Source organism: Pleuronectes platessa, chromosome 17 (assembly GCF_947347685.1).
Source record: "Pleuronectes platessa chromosome 17, fPlePla1.1, whole genome shotgun sequence".
Lineage (NCBI taxonomy): Eukaryota > Metazoa > Chordata > Actinopteri > Pleuronectiformes > Pleuronectidae > Pleuronectes > Pleuronectes platessa.
The window spans coordinates 12,577,296-12,599,203 of NC_070642.1; the positions used below are offsets into that span (position 1 = coordinate 12,577,296).

The following is a 21,908-nucleotide window of genomic DNA, read 5'->3' on the forward strand; positions in this document are numbered from 1 at the left end:
CCCAGCCCTCGTGAAACACACACAGTCACACACATTTGAATGGGGCTTCCTCCCACAAGGCAGAGCTGGCAGCTGATTGGCTGCGACCCTGAGCCAATGAGAGGCAGCCTCTCCCTGGGGCAGGTGGATAATACTGTATGACAAGTGGGGATGTGGTAGTTTAACTGGTTTAAGTTCTTAGCACAAGAAAGGAGAAGGTGAATTGTAACTTATTAGCAGCTTGTTTTGTAATATTAACTGATATAAAATAACACACGAAACATGATCATCTCCCATGTGATTGACTGGCGACATATCACCCACCTCTCTGTATAGATAATGGATGGATTGATAGACATTACGTACCGCTAAATGTATAAATATATAGAAATATTTCAAAAAGTATCTCATCTATTTCCCCAAAACACACATTTATAAGAGTAATTTAATTTACAATTATATATTTCCCCTACTGAAAATCTGTAATGTGATCTAAAAGGGTTCTAAGGATAAAAATAATTAGATAAATGTTGTTGTCAGTTAAATTAATCACATCCAATGCTTATTGGGAGTCAATCCACAAACAAATGATAAATTAAAGGCACAGCATGTAACTTCGGCCACTAGAGGGTCTCGCAATCAAAACGTTAACAAAAGACTTAGTTTGGCGATATCGTGAAGCAGCATAAGATCATGGGAGGTCTTCATGACCATTGCTGATGAAAATCCTCCTCACGGTGTCTCAGGCAAATAAATTTGGATAATGTAAGAACAAAAGTCGGCAAAATATATAACATACGTTGTTTTAAGACATTTCAATAAAGAATTGTTTCATATTTTATCCTCAAAGTCCTTAATCAAGCTTAATGTACCAGGTCACCATCTGGATTGGTATTTGACCTGTGACCTTTAAAGGGATAGTTCACTGAAAAATGAAAATTCGCCCATTATCTACTCAGCACTATGCCGATGGAGGGGTGGATGAAAGTGTTTGAGTCCATCAAATGCTTCTGGAGTCTCAGACGTAAACTTTTGGAGCAGCCGAATCCAGTACAAGTACAATAAATGGGGATAAAACATAACATGCCTCCATACTGCCAAGTGTATGCAAGCCATGACATTTATATTCCACTAAACAAAAAGTCAGTTACACCATTTTTTTTTTGCCTGTGTTCTCCGGACTCAAGCACTCCATGAGTGAATTTTCATTTTTCAGTGAACTATCCCTTAAAAGAGGGAAACTGAACATATCTCAACACCCCCTCACTGTAAGTGTGGTTTTGTTTGTGTGCAAATGTGTGTTTGTGTGTCTGCACAGAGAGGGATTGTGGATGATCTGCTGGTCGGATGTGGATCTGTCTGTTAAGTGGATCAGGACCTAGTGACCACAGGCTGCACAGAATCTCAGCCGCAAACTCCGACTGTAACTCACACAGGAGAAAGTACACGATTCATTAGTGTATTCAGTGAATTACTGTGTCAGGACTGGTATTAATTAATGCTACTATTTAATATATTTCAGATTTAAGAATGAAATTCATCTCTAAACGTTGCCCTGGTCTCCTTGTTTTCCATCGTGCATAGTGCCAGGTACTACTTACTGTGCTTCTAAGTTTGCGTGCACGTGTGCGTTGTAAGCGAAAGGCGAAAAGCACCACATCAGGCACAGGGCCACAGCTGATTAGATCCGATAAATGTAAAAGCTGGAAGTCAGTTAAGGTTACAAACTTGGTATCGCGATCAAAAGGCCCCAGCGTTATATACTGGTGTATGTGTGAGTGCATGGGAGTGCATTGAATAAATGATGGGTATGGTGCAGTATTGTAATTAATACATGTAGATTATTGGATCAGGATCATGTATCTGGTTCTGAATGAAGAATTTACAAAACGCGGATGTGGAATATGCAGTTTCATATGCAAGGTCAGAAAATCCCAGCGATTTAAAAGTGAAGGAAATCTAAACACAGAGAATAATAGTGAACATTGTTTTTGTGTTTTTCTTTCCAGATTTGTCAAACATCCTTCAGTGAACAGAGGAAAAAGTGGCTCCCCGCGTCTCCCAACATATGGCGATGCAAGAACAACCATCCTCAGTCGGAAAATTCCCCAGATGAATCACAGTTTGAAGCCACACTTCAGCCGTACACATGTCAAAGGGAGTTTAGTCCTCGCCATGTCAGTCTCGCTCCGTCGCTCCCTCTGTCATCGACGTGACGTCCTGCTCCGAGCTGACCCCAGGCCTCACCGGCCTCCAGGAATGAAATCACCTGTGCTAATCTTCTGGCCAGATAAAGTGCCAGACAGCAGACTGCGTGGAGCGGGCCTTATCTCATTATGCACCGACATGAAACGCCCGGCCAGGAGAAACACACACCGAATTAAAGCGGGCCACACTCAGACATGCTACACGTGCAAACAAACATGGACGCAAGCATGTGCAAACAGAGGAGGTGGCACATGTAAAAATACAAAAAAAAGCACAGATAAAGAGTCAGATGCTTTTATCTCAATCGTAAAAAATACAAAAAGCCAGACAGAGTGCTCGTATCGTATCAGATCTAAAGTTAATGTATCACTTGAAAACATTATCTTCTATAAACCATTGAGGAAACTGGATGTTGATGTTAAGAGAAGTGGCTCTTATCTGTGGAAAAGTGCGTGTTGAAATTACAACAGCGATTAATTCGTTATTTATCAGCGGTTGATATTTTCCTTGGCACCAGCTGAGCCGTCTTCACACAGCACAACAATAGTGCGGCACACTGGAGTCCGGCCATGATGGCGTCAGGTGAAGCACTTGAAGGAGAGAACAGTTTATTTTCCCTGATTATCTCCTGAGAGGAAGTGAACTAAAGAGCTTCAGCTACACTCATTGAACTTAAAAGGTCGAATGAAGAATTATCATCAAACGAGAGCAGGATTAATAAATTGAGAGTAGAGAAGTGTTAAATAAACTACTAAACTATTAGCTATGTTTACAAGAACGGATAAGCATGAGACTTTCTCTATCATGAAGTTGACGTTGATGGTTTTAGGTGAAACGTCTCAGCTACTAAAATAGACAGAATTTTCTAAAACAACCCCTGGAACCCTTTTACATCACAGTATACATTCACCCATTCATAAAGCACTTTGTTCTCACACACATCCAAATCAATGTGGGGTCCACATGTGGACTGGAAAAGCCAAGAATCAAACCCACGACCATTCTGCTTAATGGACAAGCGGCCACAGCTGCCCCAGGATATGGTAATTCTTTTACTTTTATTTATTTTGTTCCAACAACAGCTCAAAACTCAACTATAATCCGTTCATGTTGATATAAAGCAACGAAAGGACAATTTAACAGTCTAGCTGTATATATATATATATATATCCACAGCCAGACTGATAAATTGTTTCCTCCACCAAGGAGGTTATGTTCTCACTTGGCGTTTGTCTGTTATGTAATTTATAGCAGATATATTGTGTCTGTATATGTGACGATCAATAGGTAACGAGAAATGCCAAAGTTATGGCAGTTTAAGAAAAATAAATAAAAACATCAAAAGCACCAAAACACCCAACAAAAGCAGACCGTAAACTCAGCACACAGGATGAAGACATGAGACAAAACAAGATCCAGAGACGAAAAAGAACCAGAAACGAGTTAAATGCAGCAAATGAAACCGAACACACGAGGCTACAGTTAAACATCAAAACTATTTTTACACCGTCGAGGCCGAACTGAAGACAGGAGTTCAATAACACAGCACCCAGCTGCTGCCAGCTATTGACCCAACACCAGATGCATCCAGTTTTCTCTGAAGACAAGGGACGTGTGTGTGTGTGTGTGTGTGTGTGTGTGTGTGTGTGTGTGTGTGGGTGTGTGTGTGTGTGTGTTCACCCCTTTTCTTCTACAATCCCCTAAACTCATAGCCACAAAATCTCATCCTCCAGGGGACAGCTGTCGAATTGACTTCCAAAACTGGACAGTCACTGTAACTCCCACCCCACTCCACCATGCACAAGCACGCACACACACACACACACACACACACACACACACACACACACACACACACACACACACACACACACACACACTAGCATCAGTCCTCAGCTCTAGTGAGTGTAATCTGCTTAGTTTATGCTTGACTCCCAGTCATCCATCAATTACTGAGACAGAGGGAAAGACTATTGACACTGTGTGCAAACACCATTGTCTCGCTGCTGCGACACACACACACACCCTCTCCGACACATAAATGGGTTACAAAAGGGGGTAGAAAGAGAGGGAGGCAGCAGGGAGAGAAAGAGAAAAGGATGTAGATATGTCGAAAGAGAAAAACGAGATCTGTAATGATATAGAAAGAGTGAAATCTTCAATCTATATGTTTAACAGTTTGATGTGGTAACATACTGCAGGTGGATGGGAGGGAAATGATGCATTAAATGATGGACTGACAGATGAGCACTAGGAACAGGATTGGTTTCATTGCATCGATCTGTGGCACACTGTGCAGGGATCAGAGGTCACACACACTCACACTCGCTCATACACACACACACGTTCATGCCAGAAATCTTAGAAATCTTGTGGGAGAAGCTTAACGCAACATGACCATAGAAATGTCACTTAGAGACACTGGGACCTGCTGCTGCTCCTCAGTGGGTCAATGGTCATCAAATGGTTTTCACTTATCTTTAGATCCTACCGTCCCACTGGGGAGGAAGTGAGTCGGGGGAAACATATACGCACAGGGAAGGCTCTCAGGCGATCAGGGTTTCAGTACAAGTAATTTGGGATCATTTTATGACTATTTGAGACTAAAACTATGCGATGGCAGCCTCCGGGTGTACTTAGTTTAATAACTTGCCTGCATTGCCCCCTAGTGGAGGACTTTCTCTGGCATTCACAGCAGGTTCTCACAAAGCCTGGTGCTCGCCACAAGCTCGATAAGGGCTGACTCAGGACTCTGATGGAACTTTAGTTTAAAAAGAGTCGAGTTTGTTGGAGGGTGTTGTGTCCTCTTGTGTCGTCGTCTTATGCGGCAAAACGTTCTTAATGTGATTGTGAACCCAAGCCTGTCCTGACATAAGAATGTGTTTTACCACGGAGGCCTCAGTTCACCAAACTCTAGATGATTTGAACAGGAGGCTTATTACCAGTAACCGACATGTTCTCCGTCATTCTGTTTCTTAATGTTGTTATTTTGTTATTCTTGTCTATTCATCTATTCCATGTCTGTTCATCCTGGAGGACGGATCTCTCCATTCTCTGTTGCTCCTCTTGAGTTTTCTCCATTTTTTATTTTGCACCTAACTGCAGCAGTTTATCTTAGTAGACCCAAATAAGGCGTCTTAGGAATTTCCATTTTCTACAGCTTCATAAGTCTGCTTCAGTACATTGCACCGGGAACCAGAGGTACTTAACCTTTTTAGCTTGTGTAGTAGTCCAGAGATTAAATATTTACTATGTCAACTTTGCGAAAGTATCATTTAAATCAAACAGTTTGAGGTCCAAAGACCTAAATGTATCCAACATTCCACACAAAAATAGCTAATTAGAGAAAAAAACTAAATAATTCCTCTTTCAAATCCTCACATTTTTTTGTCATCCGTTGGTTTATGTTGTGACCCTTGACACAGTGTTGGGATAATGATCGACTCATCTACCAAACTGGAGAAAGTTAAAAATGCTCCACCTGCACCAACTACAACAGTAAAATTAGCAATTATGAATCAGAATAAGCAATCTAATAAAATAATATAGAATGTTCAATAGGAGTAGTATTTTTACTTATGATATTTTAAATAAATTTTGCTGTTAATACTTCTGTTCTTTAACTTGACTGTAGGCTTTAAATGCAAACCTAATCTAGCAACTTTCTTTTGTTTGGTCTCTATAAATATATAGATAATATATCTATTTAATGTGTGTAACAGATATAATACTAATACTCAAGTGAACCCCCTTATACACAGACAGACAGACACACACACACACACACACACACCTGGTAAGGAGCCACCAGTATGGTCAAAACACACACTGAATCCTTGGAGTCAGCAGCTCACACACACACTGCTGATATCACCTCAGCGTTGTCTGTTCAAAATGTTTGCTTTCTTGTTATCTCTCCATCCCCCCCCCCCCCCCCCCCCCCCCCCCCCCGACATTCTGTCAGCAGCTCCACAGGTGAGCCGGTATCAGCTCACCAAACCCTCCCCACAACACGGAGAGAGACAAACGCCGATTCCTTCTCCTCCCTCTTTTCTCTCTGTGTCCTTCTTTTTGTCTCTCACGGAAATTCTGCGTAATAACTCCCTCCCGTCCTTCCTCATCTCATCATATGGCTGCATCCAGGGGCGTTGCAAGGATTTCCAGGCTTTAAGGGGAGATTTGACAAGAGAGGCCCCCACTCTCCCCCTCAACCCCACCCTTCTCCAGGCTTTAGGGGGGGGGGGTCCTCTCCCAAGTAATCCCACCCTCGGCCAGTTAGCCACAGCGCGGCACAGTCCAGCGACTCCCGGTAGGGCCGAGGTACACCGGTCAAAATGTAATTTTCTGCAAGATTACACATGGTAATGAGTCGCTTTGCAGGGTCGCCAGAAACGATGACTTCCAATTATAGATGCATAACTATCGATCTGTCAACAGAACCCGAGATAAGGGAGAGTGAAGCGAGGAGAGCAGGGGCCGAGCTGCAGCGATGTACAGTAATGTTGTGTTTACTGACATCCCTGTACAACACACACACACAAAGAAACTGGACGCTGCTGCGGACAAACTGAGAAATTGCTGAACTGCTCACAAAGTCCCAAATATAGGTTCAGGTATCGATGGCAGCCGATAAAAGCCTGAGAGATGAGTTCACCTGGGAGCAGAGCAGACCTCTACCTGGTCAGGAGCACACACACACACACACACACACACACATCTCTGTTTCCATTCAAACCCAACACTGGACTGTTTTTAGGCAGACAGGAACAAAACCACAACAGTCCATTTGCTGCAATTAAGAGAAAATAAACCTGCATCTACTTCTCCCCATGCTCTCCTCTTCTTGCTGTAGCCCAGTACTCACGGTCAGTTTCATCCACTGGCTGCTGCTCCTCCGCTCTACAGCTGCAGTCAGTCAGTCAGTCTCAAGGACAAACGCTCCAGCTCTCCTTGCCTCCGGTCTCTGTAGCTCAGCGATGCAGCAGCAGCAGCACACACACACACACACACACACACACACATTCCCCCCTTTCTCTCTCTCCTCCTCTCAGCATCTCACTCTGATCCAGTGCTGAGTTTACCTACCTGCCTGCCTGCTTGGCTTGGCTCGCAGGGGAGTCCTGAGAGAGAGTGTCAGACACAAAAAAAGTGTGTCTAAGAGAAAGGGTTGGTGGGGGGGAGTGTGTTTGTGTGTGTGTGTGTGTGTGTGTGTGTGTGTGTGTGTGCAGAACACGTCCAGCATTCCCTCATATGCAGAGGGAGGTGGTGAGTTGAAGGGAGCGTAGAGGACACATGGATAGAGGAGGGTTTTCTATTGCAGCCTCGCAAGGATGGGAGAAATAGGGAGAGTAAAGGGGAGGGAGGGAGGGGGGGAGAGAGAGAGAGAGAGAGAGAGAGAGAGAGAGAGAGAGCATCATGTTTCAGTGTTGTTGAGTCAGCACATTGATGTGATGCATGTGTTGACGGAGTTGTTTAAGGGCATGTTCTTATGAGCAGTTATGGCTAAAGAATTTATTTAAGAGCGCTGTGTGTGTGTGTGTGTGTGTGTGTGTGTGTTAGTGTGTGCGTGTGTGTGCTGTCCCAGAAGCACCCAGACTTTTCCTGGTTTGTCGTCTGTTTAATCGATGGGTGTCAGGAGGACTGGAAATGAAACCAGCTTCATTCACAATGAACATAAAAATGTACTTCAACAGGTTCACTTTAAAGTATTTTGTTTCAGAGTGAAAAATAAGACTGACAGGAAATAATCATCGACCACAAACCCCAAACTGAGTTCCTGACATTTAAGGGGTGATTGAAAATTGGAGCACGGTCGATATGAGGTAATTGATTGATTTCATCATATAACAGTATTGATATTGGTTTAAATATTGGCCAATAACAAAGCAGATATTGCAGAAGGGTAAGATTTATCTGTCGTTATTCAGAAACAGTTTATTTTTCATCTGTAAAATAAAACGCTGTGCAAATATTTTACTGAAAAACTTTTCTTTTTTTTTTACATATTTAAAGAATCCAAATTGTTTATGGTAATATGGATTTTATTCTTAAATACAGAGGGGTTACCTTTTAGTCACTCCCTTATCCAGAAAATTTGAGAAGAAAAACATGAAATAACTTTAATCAGGCTGTATGACCTTGTAGCCTGAGAGGCGAAACCCAGGGCAAAAATCGACTGAACTCACTGCTACTCATTCGGCTACGGATCTTTTTCATGGGAGTATTTATTTTAATACGCTTATGTCCTTGTACAGATTGTGGTGCTGACTCACTGAGAGACCTGCGCCATCCTTATTGTTATCAAGTCAGGTTGTCCTGCTATGATAAGTCAACAAGTCTGCTGCGAAAAGAAGATGAGAGAATAAACATTTTTGATCGGATCAGGGCTGCAGTCCGGACATTTGTAACCGACATACTGATAAGTAAATCAAACCCTAATAAGCTATTTTATTTTGAAAAGTCCCCCCTGTTGCTAAATTGGAAAACTGGTTATTGCACCATATGCATCGGCCTAAAAAGGAAAATCCAGGAGCTGTTGGGCTCTCGGTGAAATAAATGCTCAAATGAGTCATTGACCATGAGCAAAAATAACCAAAAAATATATAATTTTGCAATTTTGCTCCATGCTTTCTATAGAAGCCAACATGATTGGAAGAAAATAGTTCTGCTACAGTGCAATTTCCTGTACAATTTCTAACTTATATTTCCATCAATAACTCCGCTGGGCTTGAATCTATTTCAAAATACTATTCAGACCAATTTATAATGGAAAGCCAATATGAAAACTAAGCTGATGCAACCCTGACCTCGGACAAACTAACTTTATTCTGTTCATTCTTGAGTCCAAATTACTATTTGCACTAAATTTGAAAGGATTCCCTGAGTTCCTTGAAGCTAAGTTCACAAGCAGAAAAAATGTTGTGAAGTCACAGCGACCTTAACCTTCGACCTTCAAAATCATACACAAACTTTGAGTTTGAATAAATACAAGGCGTTCTGGATATTGTGTTCATGAGAATGAGACGTACAACACGGAAAGATGATACCTGCGGCCACTGGCTGTTGCCGACAAAAAGAAATAAGAGTTCACTCAAATCGTGGTTCCTCTATTGCTTTAATTGTATTAAGGTCCTTCACATCCACAGTTTTTCCATCCGATTTGATGAGAACTACAGTTTGTACTCACCCACAGTCATGACAAAAGGTCTGATAATCAAGCAAAACAAGTAAAACACCTATGAACCGTGATTATGTAGTCCTTCAATATGCCATTTTGTCAAATTCTGCAGAAACTGCAACGAGCCATTTTTATTCAGTCTCTGATAGAAACACTGAGATTCTTAACCTGACTGTCAGAGAGTTATTTTGATGAACAGCCTTTGTAACGTCTGCATGGCCGTGGTAGGATAATACTGCATGCTCAGTACAAACAGTCAGGATAATACACCTCAACCACAGATGTGTTTTCTTCATACACATCAGCAGAAACCTGCAGCAGACACAGCTGCACGTGCTTACAGAAATCTGTGTTCATGATTTTTTTTATCTTTTCTTATTTTGGGGAGAGTTAGAAAATAAATCTGATGACTTCCTCCATTAAATGAACTATAAAATTGATGGGGAAACACACATCCATACAGTGTAGCCTTACTTCATCACAATAAATGCAAACCCAAGAAATCTCGAGGTATGATCTAGTCAAACAGTCTCTGATTCCAAAATTCTTCCGGAACATATGGAAATAGCCATTCATCATTATTTCACTAACTGAAAACAAACTGCAGTATCTTCACAGCTGCTCTCTGTCAATGGTGAACAACACCCCCGAGTCTGAGGCCGGTCTGAGGTAACAGGGCGGAGGCAGTGTGCCCGCTGAACACACCAACAATGAGGCATTATGTCATTTCATTTCTTCCAATGTAGAGTTTCTTGACAGGACGTGTTTGCAAGAAGCGTTATCTCCAGCTCAGCTGCAGTCTTTCACTTTCACAGGCTTCTTGCAGTTTCCCCAATATGGGAAAGTTTCTCTTTCAGCACAGACTGTTTCTGGGACAAGCCTCACTCCCTCTCTTGGGACTCACATCTGGATTATTCTGGACATTTTTTTTCTTTAAAGTTTATCAGCCCAAGCAGTGGTTCATCTCCGTCTCTACTTGTGGCTCCTGGAAAGTCTCGTCCCAGTCTTCTTCAGGTTCAGCATCCGGACGCCAGTCGATCAGTTGAAACCTAGACCTGTTCCTTTGGGTCTCTGTGTGGCCCGGATGGGCTCGGTCATGCCCCTTCCGCCTGGACCCAGGCCCATCCCCGGGCTCCAGCCCATGCTCTGCAACATGCGGTTCCCCATGTTGGAGTCTGGGAGGGGAGGAGCGTTCTCTCCAACCACTACTGAAAGTAGAGGTGACAGGTGAGAAAAGATGGAGACTCGCACAAATCTCATATTGTGATACATTTTTCAATTATGATCGATTACAATTAATAGCATTAAAACGTAAAGCTGCAACAGTCAGTCAGGTATATTTTGATAATTAAGCAATTATAAATTTGTTTGTTCTACAGATAAATGTACAAAAAAATTCAAGAGTTCCATCTTCTCAGTTGTGATAGGCATCTTTTTTGCTTTGACTTATATGACAGAAAAAGACCTGCTCCAAACTGACTGTATCAACAAAAGTCAATAGGTGCTTTAAACTGGTTTTATTACATTTTCTAAGTAACCACAGTTACAGAGGACCAAATCATTTATATACCATTTGTTTTTTTTTGGTGGCCGTCTAATCTCTCTTTTGTGTGCTTTCTGGTTCTAATTTTACAATTGCGTGTAGGGTCAGGGATTAGGCAGAAAATAGGATCTTACACCTGCACTCAAGCTACTGTGTATAATTCAGGTGTCAAGCTGTAAATTAACATATATAAAATGTGACCATTAGGTTTTGCTGCTGCCACCTTCCTCCTCCACGAGCATCAACCAGCCCAGGAGGGTGGTTTTGGGGGGGTGGGGACGCTGGTACACAAGTGTTAGTTTGCTAAGAGCTAATCCAGTATTTTGGCTCTAACAGCATGTCTAAGCCAGCTGACACTTGTCCAACAAAGCTTAGGCGCAAAGGGGGGTTGGAGCTAAAACTGGGTTCAAAAATGAAGGCGAGGAAGATGAGGAGGAAGCAATTTAAAGATTATCTCAATTAACCCTTTTAAAAATGTGAACTGAAAACATCACTTCTTCTCCCAGTCCCCTGTGTTCGCATCAGCGTATGTGCGAGACAGCCGGCGAGGAGAAAAGCAGGCTGGCAAACATACTGAGCTTTACCAACAGGGGGAAGGGAACAACAGCAAAAACGAAAGCCAAAATTACAACGAAAGGGGCAGTTGGTAATAAGTGCCAGATGGCGTGTTAGGTGTAGCTAGGTGTGCGTCCAATACCTGGGGGGGCAGTGGAACCGAGGGGGGCTGCTTTTCGCCTCCGCTTGACATCCCCTGTACACAGAGAGCCCAGGTGCCCGCTGGTCTGTCTGCAGAAGCAGCCGGTCAGAAGAAAAGAAATATGAGGGCATTAGTCTGATCTCAAATAACACTACAGAGCGTAATGTTTGTCTGAAAAACCACCATCAAACAATGTGAAAACCTACAGGGAGTTATGTCTACGAGACTGCGGCAGAGACAAATACGGCTAAAAATGGAAATTAATCTGGTCATAAATCATCTGTGTTTTAATTTAAATGTGGTTCTTACCTGCTGGCTGTTTTTACTGAGCAGCTCCTCCGATGCCCCCTGTCTGCCCGCGGGTCCCAGTGCAACTGCAAGTGGAGTAGAAAGAAGGTAGAGGGTAAACTAGAGTTAATGTTCCAGCAATTAGAAAGTTATGGTTGCAATAACACTTCAGATACTGATATATTGGCAGATATATACACACATATAAATCAAATTTAGCAATGATCTCTACGACAAAGAAATGTAATAAAGAAAATACAAATACAGTGCGTGTCTTACTTAAATTATGAAAACAAACATAAATTGTATGTAAAATATTAACCGTAAACTCTATTGTTTATTCTGTAAATGCAAGTTTTCTTATCTGCACATATCATAAAACATAAATGCGAAAATCTAGCCGATGTGTCCAAGAAAAACCAATTGGCTGATTGGTAGTACCTGTCCGTGTTCTCTCCTCGAGCTTGAGCTAAACCACGGCCTGTTGAAGACATAAGAATGTAATTGGTGGCTTTACCTCTGGTACTACTGGTGAGGTAAAGTGCAAAAGAAAGAAAGAAATTACATATAATTCAACTCAAGACAATCTGGCAGCACTCAACAACACTTTAGTTTCAAAGGCAGAGGAGGCACAATCACTACTATTGACTTTAACTGTCCAGTCATCATCTGTAAGAACCAGAACCACCACTTTGTTTAAATTTGATCTGGTCTACAAACTTCATTTTAGAACTTGTATGCCAGAGTTGATTTTAGAAGGAAAACTGTGGCACCGGCCTTTTTTCAGTCTCAACCATTTTAGAGCAGATAAAAAAACTAACTGGAAATAAACAATATGAACAAGAATATAAACAGACCAGTCAGAATCAACACAAACTTATATAAAGTCAGAAACTCACTCATGGGAGTCCTGGCTTTGTCTTCCCAGTCTGTCGCTGAAGCCCTGGCCGGAGCCGCCCTGCAGCCCCGCCTCAGACGCCGGCTGGTTGCCATGGAGACGACTCAGTCTGGCCTGGAAACCTGACAAACACAGAACCGGCTCATTGGCAACAGAAGTTATGTTTTAGTGCTAGTTAATGAAATTATTTGACTTGTTTGATGAATGCGAGATTATGAGAAAAGCTCATGTTGGATGAGAGACGACTCATCATGTCCCATTAAACTAGACGTGTTACAACAAAGGGAGGGGCCAGTGGGATATTAATTACAGGCAGGTTTATTTAATGGGAGACAAAAATCCCAATTGGTTTTATTACTTCTGCTACACAGTAAAGTGGCCAGGGAAGATACTGCATTGCGTATTCCAAATACTTGGGGGAAATTGCCTGTTTCTGTGTATAACTTTGAACAAGAGCATTAATTAGAGATAATTAGAAAATCCAAATGTCATACCCACTTTCAATCTTTAATAAAAAATAGAATTGGCCAGTATTGTTTCTCTTTGATGCTGCATGTTAACATCAGCACTATAGGTGGAGGGTTTCTCTTTATAGTTACACAGCAACATTGTATTGCATCAATGCTGATTATTCTGTGTGATGTGTTTGCCTCCTACTGGTCATGAGTGAGACTGCAATAACAGTGTATGTAAGGGTGTGTTTCAACCCTCGTGATGTGATTGTACTGTAAATGTGAACCATATAAATATAATACCGCAGCTTTAAAGACGAGCTTCTTCTGTACCTCTCTGTGCTCCAGAGCTCATGAGTGGGAAGGATCCCGTGAGGATGCTGTTGAAGACTGGGTCAGCTAGGTCCAGCTCCTCTGACCCCGTCTCCCTCTCCCACCAGGGAACCACTCCCGCTATCCCACACGCACCTCCGGGCCCCGAACCAGAGCCCGGCTCCCCCTCGTAGAACCAGTCGCTCTGCTCGTCGTCAGCTGGAGGAGGGAGGATAGAGACCCCTGGTTCATTAGCACTAATTCACATGCATTTTAGTTACGTTCCAATGCACTTTCAGGCTGCACTCAAGCCAATCACAAGTGGTGTTGGGGTTCTTCAGTTCAACCCATCATTTTTTAGAAGACTGAGTAAGTTTTACCTTGTCTTCCTTCATCATTAGTGTAGAGGCCACCGTCACTGCTGTTACTGACACTGCTGGTTTCACTGCATAGGAAAAAGCAGAAATAGGAATAGAAAAATATATAAATGAAGACATTGAATACAGGAAGACAAACTTTCTACTTGAGAAAACAAATTGAAAGCTCATGCACACCATGGGCTAGATATCCTGGATATCATCTATGAGTTTTACTATCAATACCATTTATTTTTGTTTTTACAAATATGGTTTCTACTAAATTTGGTAGTCAACATTCTCAGATTTATGTTTTCAAAACATAAGCAGTTGTAAAAGGAAGATGGCCTGAAAAATGTGTTTGATATTAGCAAAAATATAATTTGTTTAAGCCAGGAAGTTCCTGATCAAAGAATAAATACACAGGATGCTAATGACCCAAAATTCTACACTGGCTCTTGATATGAGAGTTTTTGCTAGTTGGAGTAGAACAAGCCCTAGCTCACAAGCAACCTCACCTGATGTCCTACAGACCAGTACACTCACGTACTGGTTCATTCAGTGCACAGAAGCAGAAGCGTCCTGCAGCACAAGGCATTAAAAAGAAAAAAAAAGTGAGAACACTAACCACCTGTCACTCATGTCCTCATCTGACCCCTTTTGCTCCTCCAACTCCATTTTGTCTTTGGATCCTTCCATCGGGGAAGAGATGGTGTCCTCACTCTCCACCACCACCCCTTCATCTGTGGCCTCCATTCCCATCCTGTGCGTGGTCATTTTCCTCTTCTTCACTCGGTTCTTTCCTCCCTGACCACTGCCACACAGCTCCATGGCAGCCATGTCCTCATTCATACCCAGTCTATGTGGCCTTCCACCCACACGGGCTTTGGGGACAGGTGGAGGCCCGAGCATGGTGGATGATGAAGGTTCTGGTTCAGCAGGCGGGTCTACAGCCATACGTTTGACCTTACGCCGCCGCCTGAGGCTGCGAGTTCCCTCTGCAGACCCCAGGACGCTCAGGTCATCCGGCCAAAGCGGCCGCTTGCTTCGCCCCGTGTCGGCAGTGAGGGGGGTGCGCCGTTTGGGGCCGAGCTGTTCATCTGAGTCACTGTTGTCCCGGGCATGGCTGTTGGCAGCAGAAACGCCTCCTGTACTGGCACGGTAGTCCTGCAACAAATGTTCATGTGGTAAATAATAGACTGTGACGCTGGCGCTAAAATAAGATACTTGAAAAAAGTGTAGGGATGTCACTTTGGATAAACAACAGCAGACTGAGGCTAAATTAATTGGTCAACAAAACATTTGGATGGGAGGAAATCTGTATAAACATAAAAAAGGATTGAATCATGGTCCTAATATTCTTTATGCCCATAAGACAACAAAGAGTCATCACTTTGTGTGGTGACAAATTACTTAGTTACCAAAGGATAAGACCTGACCACATTAAGGGCTAAGCTTAAGTTTTTAGCAACTTAATTGGGACACAAAACAAGTGTCAGTTTAATTATTAAGCAGCCAAAGAAACAGATGGGAGAACTCTAGTTATTAGCTCCTGTTGATGTTGTCCTGCTGTTTCCTGAGAAAATCTCTTATTATGTTTCGACAAGATCACTAGAGAGACCAACACCAATGTCGTCCCTCCTATTGTACTTTTTTTCTTTACATTTCCTTCTCAAAAGAGCAGGGTGAGACAAACTCTAAGTCTGTCCTAAGGCTGTCTTAAGTGTTTTGCTTAAAGACCCTTCAGTCAGTTTATTGACACAGGGTCTTAACCCTGAAAACTCGCCCAGCCTCACCTTATGTTCTTCCACGCTGGACTCTGAGCCCTCGCTGAGGTGGCCCGTCTCCCAGGGTGGGTGCGGGTTGTCCGAGCGCCGCTTTCGGCCCCTCCGCTTCCGAGCCTGCCTCTTCAGCAGGCAGCCCACTGCCAGAGCATGGTCCCCTCCGTCCCCGAACCCGCCGCGAGCTGCTTGCTCCGAGCTCTCCTCCAGTGCCGACACCAGGTCATGGACCAGCTCGTCCATCGTCCGGTGAAAGTGCCTGAAAGTGGAGGAAAAAGAGGGGCACCGTTTAAACCCTCACGAGCATTAAAAAGTTTAGTTTTATTGGGCAAATACTTTAGTGGCTGGGCTCTTTCATCTTGCGCAGTATAGCAAAAGATTCAGTATATATCACCACAATATGAAAGCATTGAGCAAACAGAGTGAGGAGATCTGACATATGTAAATGATATAAACTGTTTCACTCAGGTTATCTGCTAGTTTTTGCAGTACTGTTAAACTGCATACATTTAGTTTACATTGTCAAATGTTTCCTTAGTTTATTACCTTAACCGAGTGTGCAATTCACTAGTCCCTGTTTGATATATATATATATTTAGATCTTGATAGAATTTGTCCAAGGCAGTTGTGGCTGAGATTGTTTGAACAGAGGGCTGTAAGAAAAAAGGAGCGTTGACATTTTTTAAGTGATCCTTATTTGCTATTGGCGATCGGTGAAAGTAGCATTCCTAACTTAAGCTGCAGAGCTAGCCATCTTAAAATAACAACTTAAGATGGACGTAGCTAGCTGTGAAAACTCACATTAGCCCTGTGATTATTTATGCACACACACAACACAGTAATGCTCTCTCCACGGGACCATCAAGCGACGAAATCACTCCTTAGTACTTACGTTGAGGAATCCACCAAAATCAATACGCGACAGGGACGCTGTTAGCTAACTTCGCAGCCATTAAAACAATTAGCAAGACTTTTTCTCGAATTAGCGGTTCTGGTTGTTGTTAGCATTGAAAGGCAACGTTTTTCCGGCTAGCTAGCTGTGCCCACTAAGACAGACGTCCGGCTGTGAAACATCGAAAGATGATAACTCATCGTTCGGTACAAACACTCGATGGGTTAGTTTCTGGGAGTGTTGAGGCCTGTCGCCGCGAAATAAACAGCCGAGAAGAAACGCTTCCAGAGCAGCCTAGCTTGTAGCCTAGCTTGTAGTCTGGCTAACGCGGCTAGCTCCGTCTCCAGCCTGATTCACCGGAGTGGACGTGAACAAAATGTTACGTCTCAGTGATTTTCGAAGACCACCTACCAGCCGGTTCCCGCTTTGCCGATGGTTTTTAAATGAGCTGCCCGGAACATTAAAGCCTCCAAGTGCCGGGAACCTTTAGCCAGAAACAACGGACAGGCAGCGACACTCCGCCGAATACATCCTGGAAAAAGCTCCCGATCAGCGGCTGCACGGATCAATACGCGACAGGAGGAGGACACCGTGAAGGCACCGTGATGCCTTCAGGGACCGCAGAGAAAAAACACGCCGTATTAGTACCGTGTTATAATTTATTTATATTATATATGCATTTTATTGTGTTTGTGTATGTGTATTTGCTTTTAATGGTTTTTTATTGTTGTCATAATTCATACGTTTATTTGACTGCAATTACCCTCTCTTGTAACACAATGATGACACTGCAATAGCTGATAATTTCATACTATTGTCACCACATAAAAAAACAAAATTTGAAACAAAACTAATAAGACTAAAACTGAGGTGTATGTGGACATATGGACACACTGAAATGGTCATGACAAAAATGGTGCAATTTTTTTTACTACATTTTTTGTTTTAAATAACAACTAAAGGGAAACGAAGCTTGACAATGCTGTACTATTCTATACCTACTTAGTTGTAGGATACTTTTTTTAACACGACAAGTGAAGGCATCTTCATGCACCAATGATGAAACCTGCTGTATTTACCTCCTGTGAACAGGGGAGGGCGGTGCAGCTTAAAAATGAGCGGACCTCATGTCCCAGATGCAGAGTGACATCAGAAACTTACAAAGGTCACCAGTTCAAACTCATCAGTAAACACAGTGTCGTATTAATTGCAGCGGTCAGTGGCAGAGTCATCGGGCACCAGTAAGTCTCATACCATTGCATCAGGTGCTCCGTGAATTTGAGTGGTGGGTCAGCCACAACACAGTGTTACATAAGGAAATAGTTACCACTTGAACACACTGCTTTGACTGGCATTAGCAGGGGGAGATCTGTGAAGGCTTGATTTGCCGTCTGGCATGTGTTTACTTGCGTCTGAGGAAGTTCACTCAAATATACATTCTGTTAAACACACGTCCCCTCCCCCCCTTCCCTCCTCAAATGCCTCAGGAGTCACAGGGTCTGGTGGAGGACCCCTCCAGGACCCTCTCAGGTTTCTGACCCGGGGGGGCTCAGGTCAATTTAGCAGAGACGCTGTCCACTGGCACACGGCAGTCAGGCACTTGACTCGGTCTGAGAGCGAAGACGCAACCTCCAGACAAAGACCGCACTTGTGGAGTTTCCCACACACAAACACACATAGACCTCCTCTGAGAGGCCATAGATCAACAGCCTGGGATCAAACATATAATGGAATCATGACATCAGCAGAGGATGATGAAGAGTTTGATGAGACTGTTGACCAGTATGCCGCTGACAACACCTGGAGCTGGGTAAAGTGAACTGGGAATCCTGTGCATGTGTGGAAGACGAACAGGAGCATGAAATAACAGCAGAGGAGAACTAACCTTAATGTTCCTCAGTCACTGCATGTGTCAACGTTGATGCTTTTATGTGCTAATGTCTTTGAGTGCTGTCTTTTGTCAATGACAGCAGAGCTGGACTAAAGATTTGAGTTTGCGTCATTCAATATTCATCCTCTGTTTTTATTCAGGCTTGACGTTAATAAAAAATAATAGGGACAACTTTTAAAAGTGCTGTAACTGGTTCCGAGTACAAGTGTGTGTCTCTATAATCCCGCTCCTGTAAGACAATCTGCCCCAGAGAAGAGGGATGGTGTGAAGGGGGAGATAGGGGTGTGCACCTTGGATTAAAACCACACATTTGTCCTACAAGCTGACAATGATTCATTCATCTCATAAGGTGAAGTAAATACATTGAGATAGTTAAGGCCAGATATATATATGTGAGGCTAAATACACATTGGGAATAAAATGATGTCAATAATTGTCGCAATATTAGTGTAATCAATCGCAATGTAACTACGGTTCAACATGTATATATCAGTCTAACTCTAATGCATTGAGTAAACACAGTGAGGAGGTATAACACATAATTGATCCACCTCAGATTTTTAACAAATCTAGCTGGTTATCAAGTGTTTGTCGTTCTCTGGTCACGAAGAAACGTTTCAAACCACAACCTTCCCTCAGGGGCAAAAATCAGTCTTTAACCTGATAGAAAGCATTATGTGAAATTTATCTTGATAGTTAAAGACATCATCTGATGTGACATTTTTTGTCTTGAATAGATTTTTAGATATTTCGACCACCCCCTAAGCTAAAATACATAATATATTTTGTAATAAAAAGGCAGAACTTTCAGGGAGCTCTTCATTTCAAGTGGTATGAAAGTGTTACAAAACGTTCAAGTGGTACATAATGACCAGTCTTTTTACTTCAGTGTTCAAATTTGGTCATTTGCAGAAGTTGTAATGAAAATCCCCTTAAATTTAGTGTGAACTTATACTTCTCCCATTAGTATTTGCATTTAAAATCTTGATTCATAAACAAAAAACGTGCCTATCTTTTTCCTTTACTCTTCCCAGTCTATACAGCATTATGCCCAAGGGAGGGTTTAAATGTTAATAATCTCACTAATTGGGCACGAAGAGGTTTATTTTCTTTTAATCTCTGTGTCGCTTGTACCAGCTAATGTTTCAGTCAGGTATTATGACTCTCAGGCCAGAGTGACCTGAGCCAATCAGAGGCCTCGATGTCAGATGGCTTGGTATCAAACCACAAGATTACGCAATGAATTCGCAAACATACCCTTGCTGAGCCAAATGAAATGAGAACCCTAAAGAATGACAAGTACTTGTACATACTGTTTGGTAAGTTAGGATGATGTTTCAGTCTTTGTCAGTGCATTATTGTGTGAATTAAAATGTGACAGAGCCAGCGGGTTATTTAAATTGGAACATTTTAACAGCTTAAAAGCAATCAATGAGAGACGTTAGTTAAATGTTGACTGGTTGGATGTTGTGGTGGTGCACAGAAGTCAAAAGGTTCTTCTATGAAGGTCGAATAAATATCATTAAGACATCCCTATTTTTGGGAGATTTAAGTGTCAAGTATCTACAACAGTGTAATGGTGCGAAGGGAGCAGTCAGGTTATAAGTACAAATCTGCTGATAAATGTGGTGGAGAGGATCATATGTCAGCTGGTTTCTCGTCGTGCGAGACCACTTATGCCCATGACCGTACATGTCAAAAAAAGCAAATTGCCATCATGTGCTGTTTTGTGTCCAGAGCACATCGTCTGAGTTCAAGTGTTCTTGGTAAAACTGGCTCCTTCTCAGAAACCTATCGGGGAGGCCAGCTGAAGGGGGGGGGGGGGGTTCATCTATCCTTGGAGAGTCCAGTGACTCTGAGGAGTGATGTGGGGACAGTGTGTCTATGCGGCAGTGCCAGTACAGACTTATCACTGGTAGCACTTAAATGTCATGGTATGTGTCTCAAATTTGCAATTAAGGATAGAATGTTACAGAGCACACCTCATAAAGTGTATCAAGCAACTAACAGGCCTTGATTTTAGACATGATTCGATGAACAAAAGTGAAAAGCATGTGATGGTACATTATATCACCTAACTTACTATTCAGCGAAAGGAATTAGGGTTCCAAAAATGTCCCCAGTCGTTAAACTGCTCAATGTCAACTGAGGCTGCAGGTTGGTGCAGGGTCAGCAGTTTCTACGAGACAAACTTCCCAGGCAGCATACCGGTACTGAAAGTAAATATAATGAATGAGCAAGGTCGCATAAGGCAAAACACACACTCACACATGTACATACACACACACACACACAAATGCACCTCAAGACGGAACAGCACACGCAAAGGCAGCAGATCCATCACCGTGACACATACACTTCTTGTTACACAAGTAATCAACATGCAAACTCAAGTTCTAGTTCATGAATGCCTTTATTGTTGTATCGGTTGGCTTTTCCCTCATTACTTTAATAACCTAATTCACAAAAGTGTCACCAGAACAGCCAGACTGGACATTTCACACAAGAGTCCAGCAGCGTAACGACCATAGGGCTCAGCTTTGATGGACTGTGATGAAAAAACTAAACAAAGACACACATTCTTTCTCTACGGGTTTTGCCCAAAGACTGCTGCTGCTCTACAGCCTGGAAAAACAATTACCCCCTGTGCACGCTCTCATGCACGCGCACACACACACACACACTGAACTGACACTTGAAGAAGAGCTGCACTCGGGGCTTTTATCCGTCATGAAATACTTTGGACTGTTGCCAAGGGGTCCTACATGAAAAGAGAGTTTTTTTACTGTGAGGATTTGGGGCCTTGTTCTCACTCCTTACACACACACAAGTTTGTGCAGCTATCCTTATTAGGACCTTGCATTGACTTCCATTCATTGTGGAGATTTTAATCAAATGCTTAGTCCTCACCTTCACCATGATTCACCCATTACCTTAACTTAACCACAACTCACATTTAAAGCCCTAAGCTTAACCAAGGTATTGAATTGAGTCCGATGGATGATGAATCATTGTTTATACTAAGACAAGTCCTAAAGAGGGAACAGGACACACAGGCGTGCACCCCCCCCCCCCCCCCCCCCACACACACACAGACACACACACGCACAAATGCATGCATGGACGCTCAAAGAGAGAGCAAACACACAGGCACATAAGCAATGTGATAACAAAAAGTTATAAATTAATAAACATACAATATTAGCTCAAGTAAATGTACAAAAGTAGAAAATCTATATCTATTTATATATATGTGTGTGTGTTAACTGAGTATTACTGGTTTCACTGTTGTTCAGCTCTGTCAAACCACACTGACTCAGGCTGCATCTGCTAACATCGCATGTGCCACCATGCGGAGCTGTGATTGGTCAGAAAGATCAGCTCACTGACTCGCTGATTCCAGACGCTGACGTAGAGAACCGACCACTCCCCCC

At 42.7% G+C, this 21,908-nt stretch overlaps 1 protein-coding gene across 4 annotated transcripts; it reads right to left on the minus strand.

Annotated features, from left to right (window-relative positions):
* Positions 1-9,282: 9,282 nt before the first annotated feature.
* gpatch2 (G patch domain containing 2) lies at positions 9,283-17,185 on the minus strand. 4 transcript variants are annotated; one of them, XM_053445608.1, is made up of 10 exons: positions 16,995-17,185; positions 15,707-15,950; positions 14,542-15,077; positions 13,935-13,999; positions 13,576-13,773; positions 12,792-12,912; positions 12,334-12,373; positions 11,914-11,978; positions 11,605-11,693; positions 9,283-10,569 (listed from the first exon to the last, which is right to left on the minus strand). In XM_053445608.1, the coding sequence occupies exons 1-10, from the start codon at positions 17,042-17,044 to the stop codon at positions 10,403-10,405; spliced, it is 1,575 nt and encodes a 524-aa protein (XP_053301583.1). In that variant the 5' UTR covers positions 17,045-17,185; the 3' UTR covers positions 9,283-10,402. The 4 variants fall into 4 exon arrangements, with proteins under 4 accessions (XP_053301583.1, XP_053301581.1, XP_053301580.1 ...); XM_053445606.1 differs by having other exon boundaries at positions 9,283-10,572; XM_053445605.1 differs by having other exon boundaries at positions 14,539-15,077.
* Positions 17,186-21,908: the final 4,723 nt, after the last annotated feature.

Coding starts and splice junctions, on each gene's coding strand:
- gpatch2 (XM_053445604.1), bottom strand. CDS start 17,044: ATGTTCCGGGCAGCTCATTTAAAAACCATCGGCAAAGCGGGAACCGGC. Junction 15,951..16,994: donor GGCAAAGCGGGAACCGGCTG/GTAGGTGGTCTT, acceptor CTCCACTTTCAG/GCACTTTCACCGGACGATGG. Junction 12,913..13,575: donor GAGCTCTGGAGCACAGAGAG/GTACAGAAGAAG, acceptor TGTGTTTGTCAG/GTTTCCAGGCCAGACTGAGT.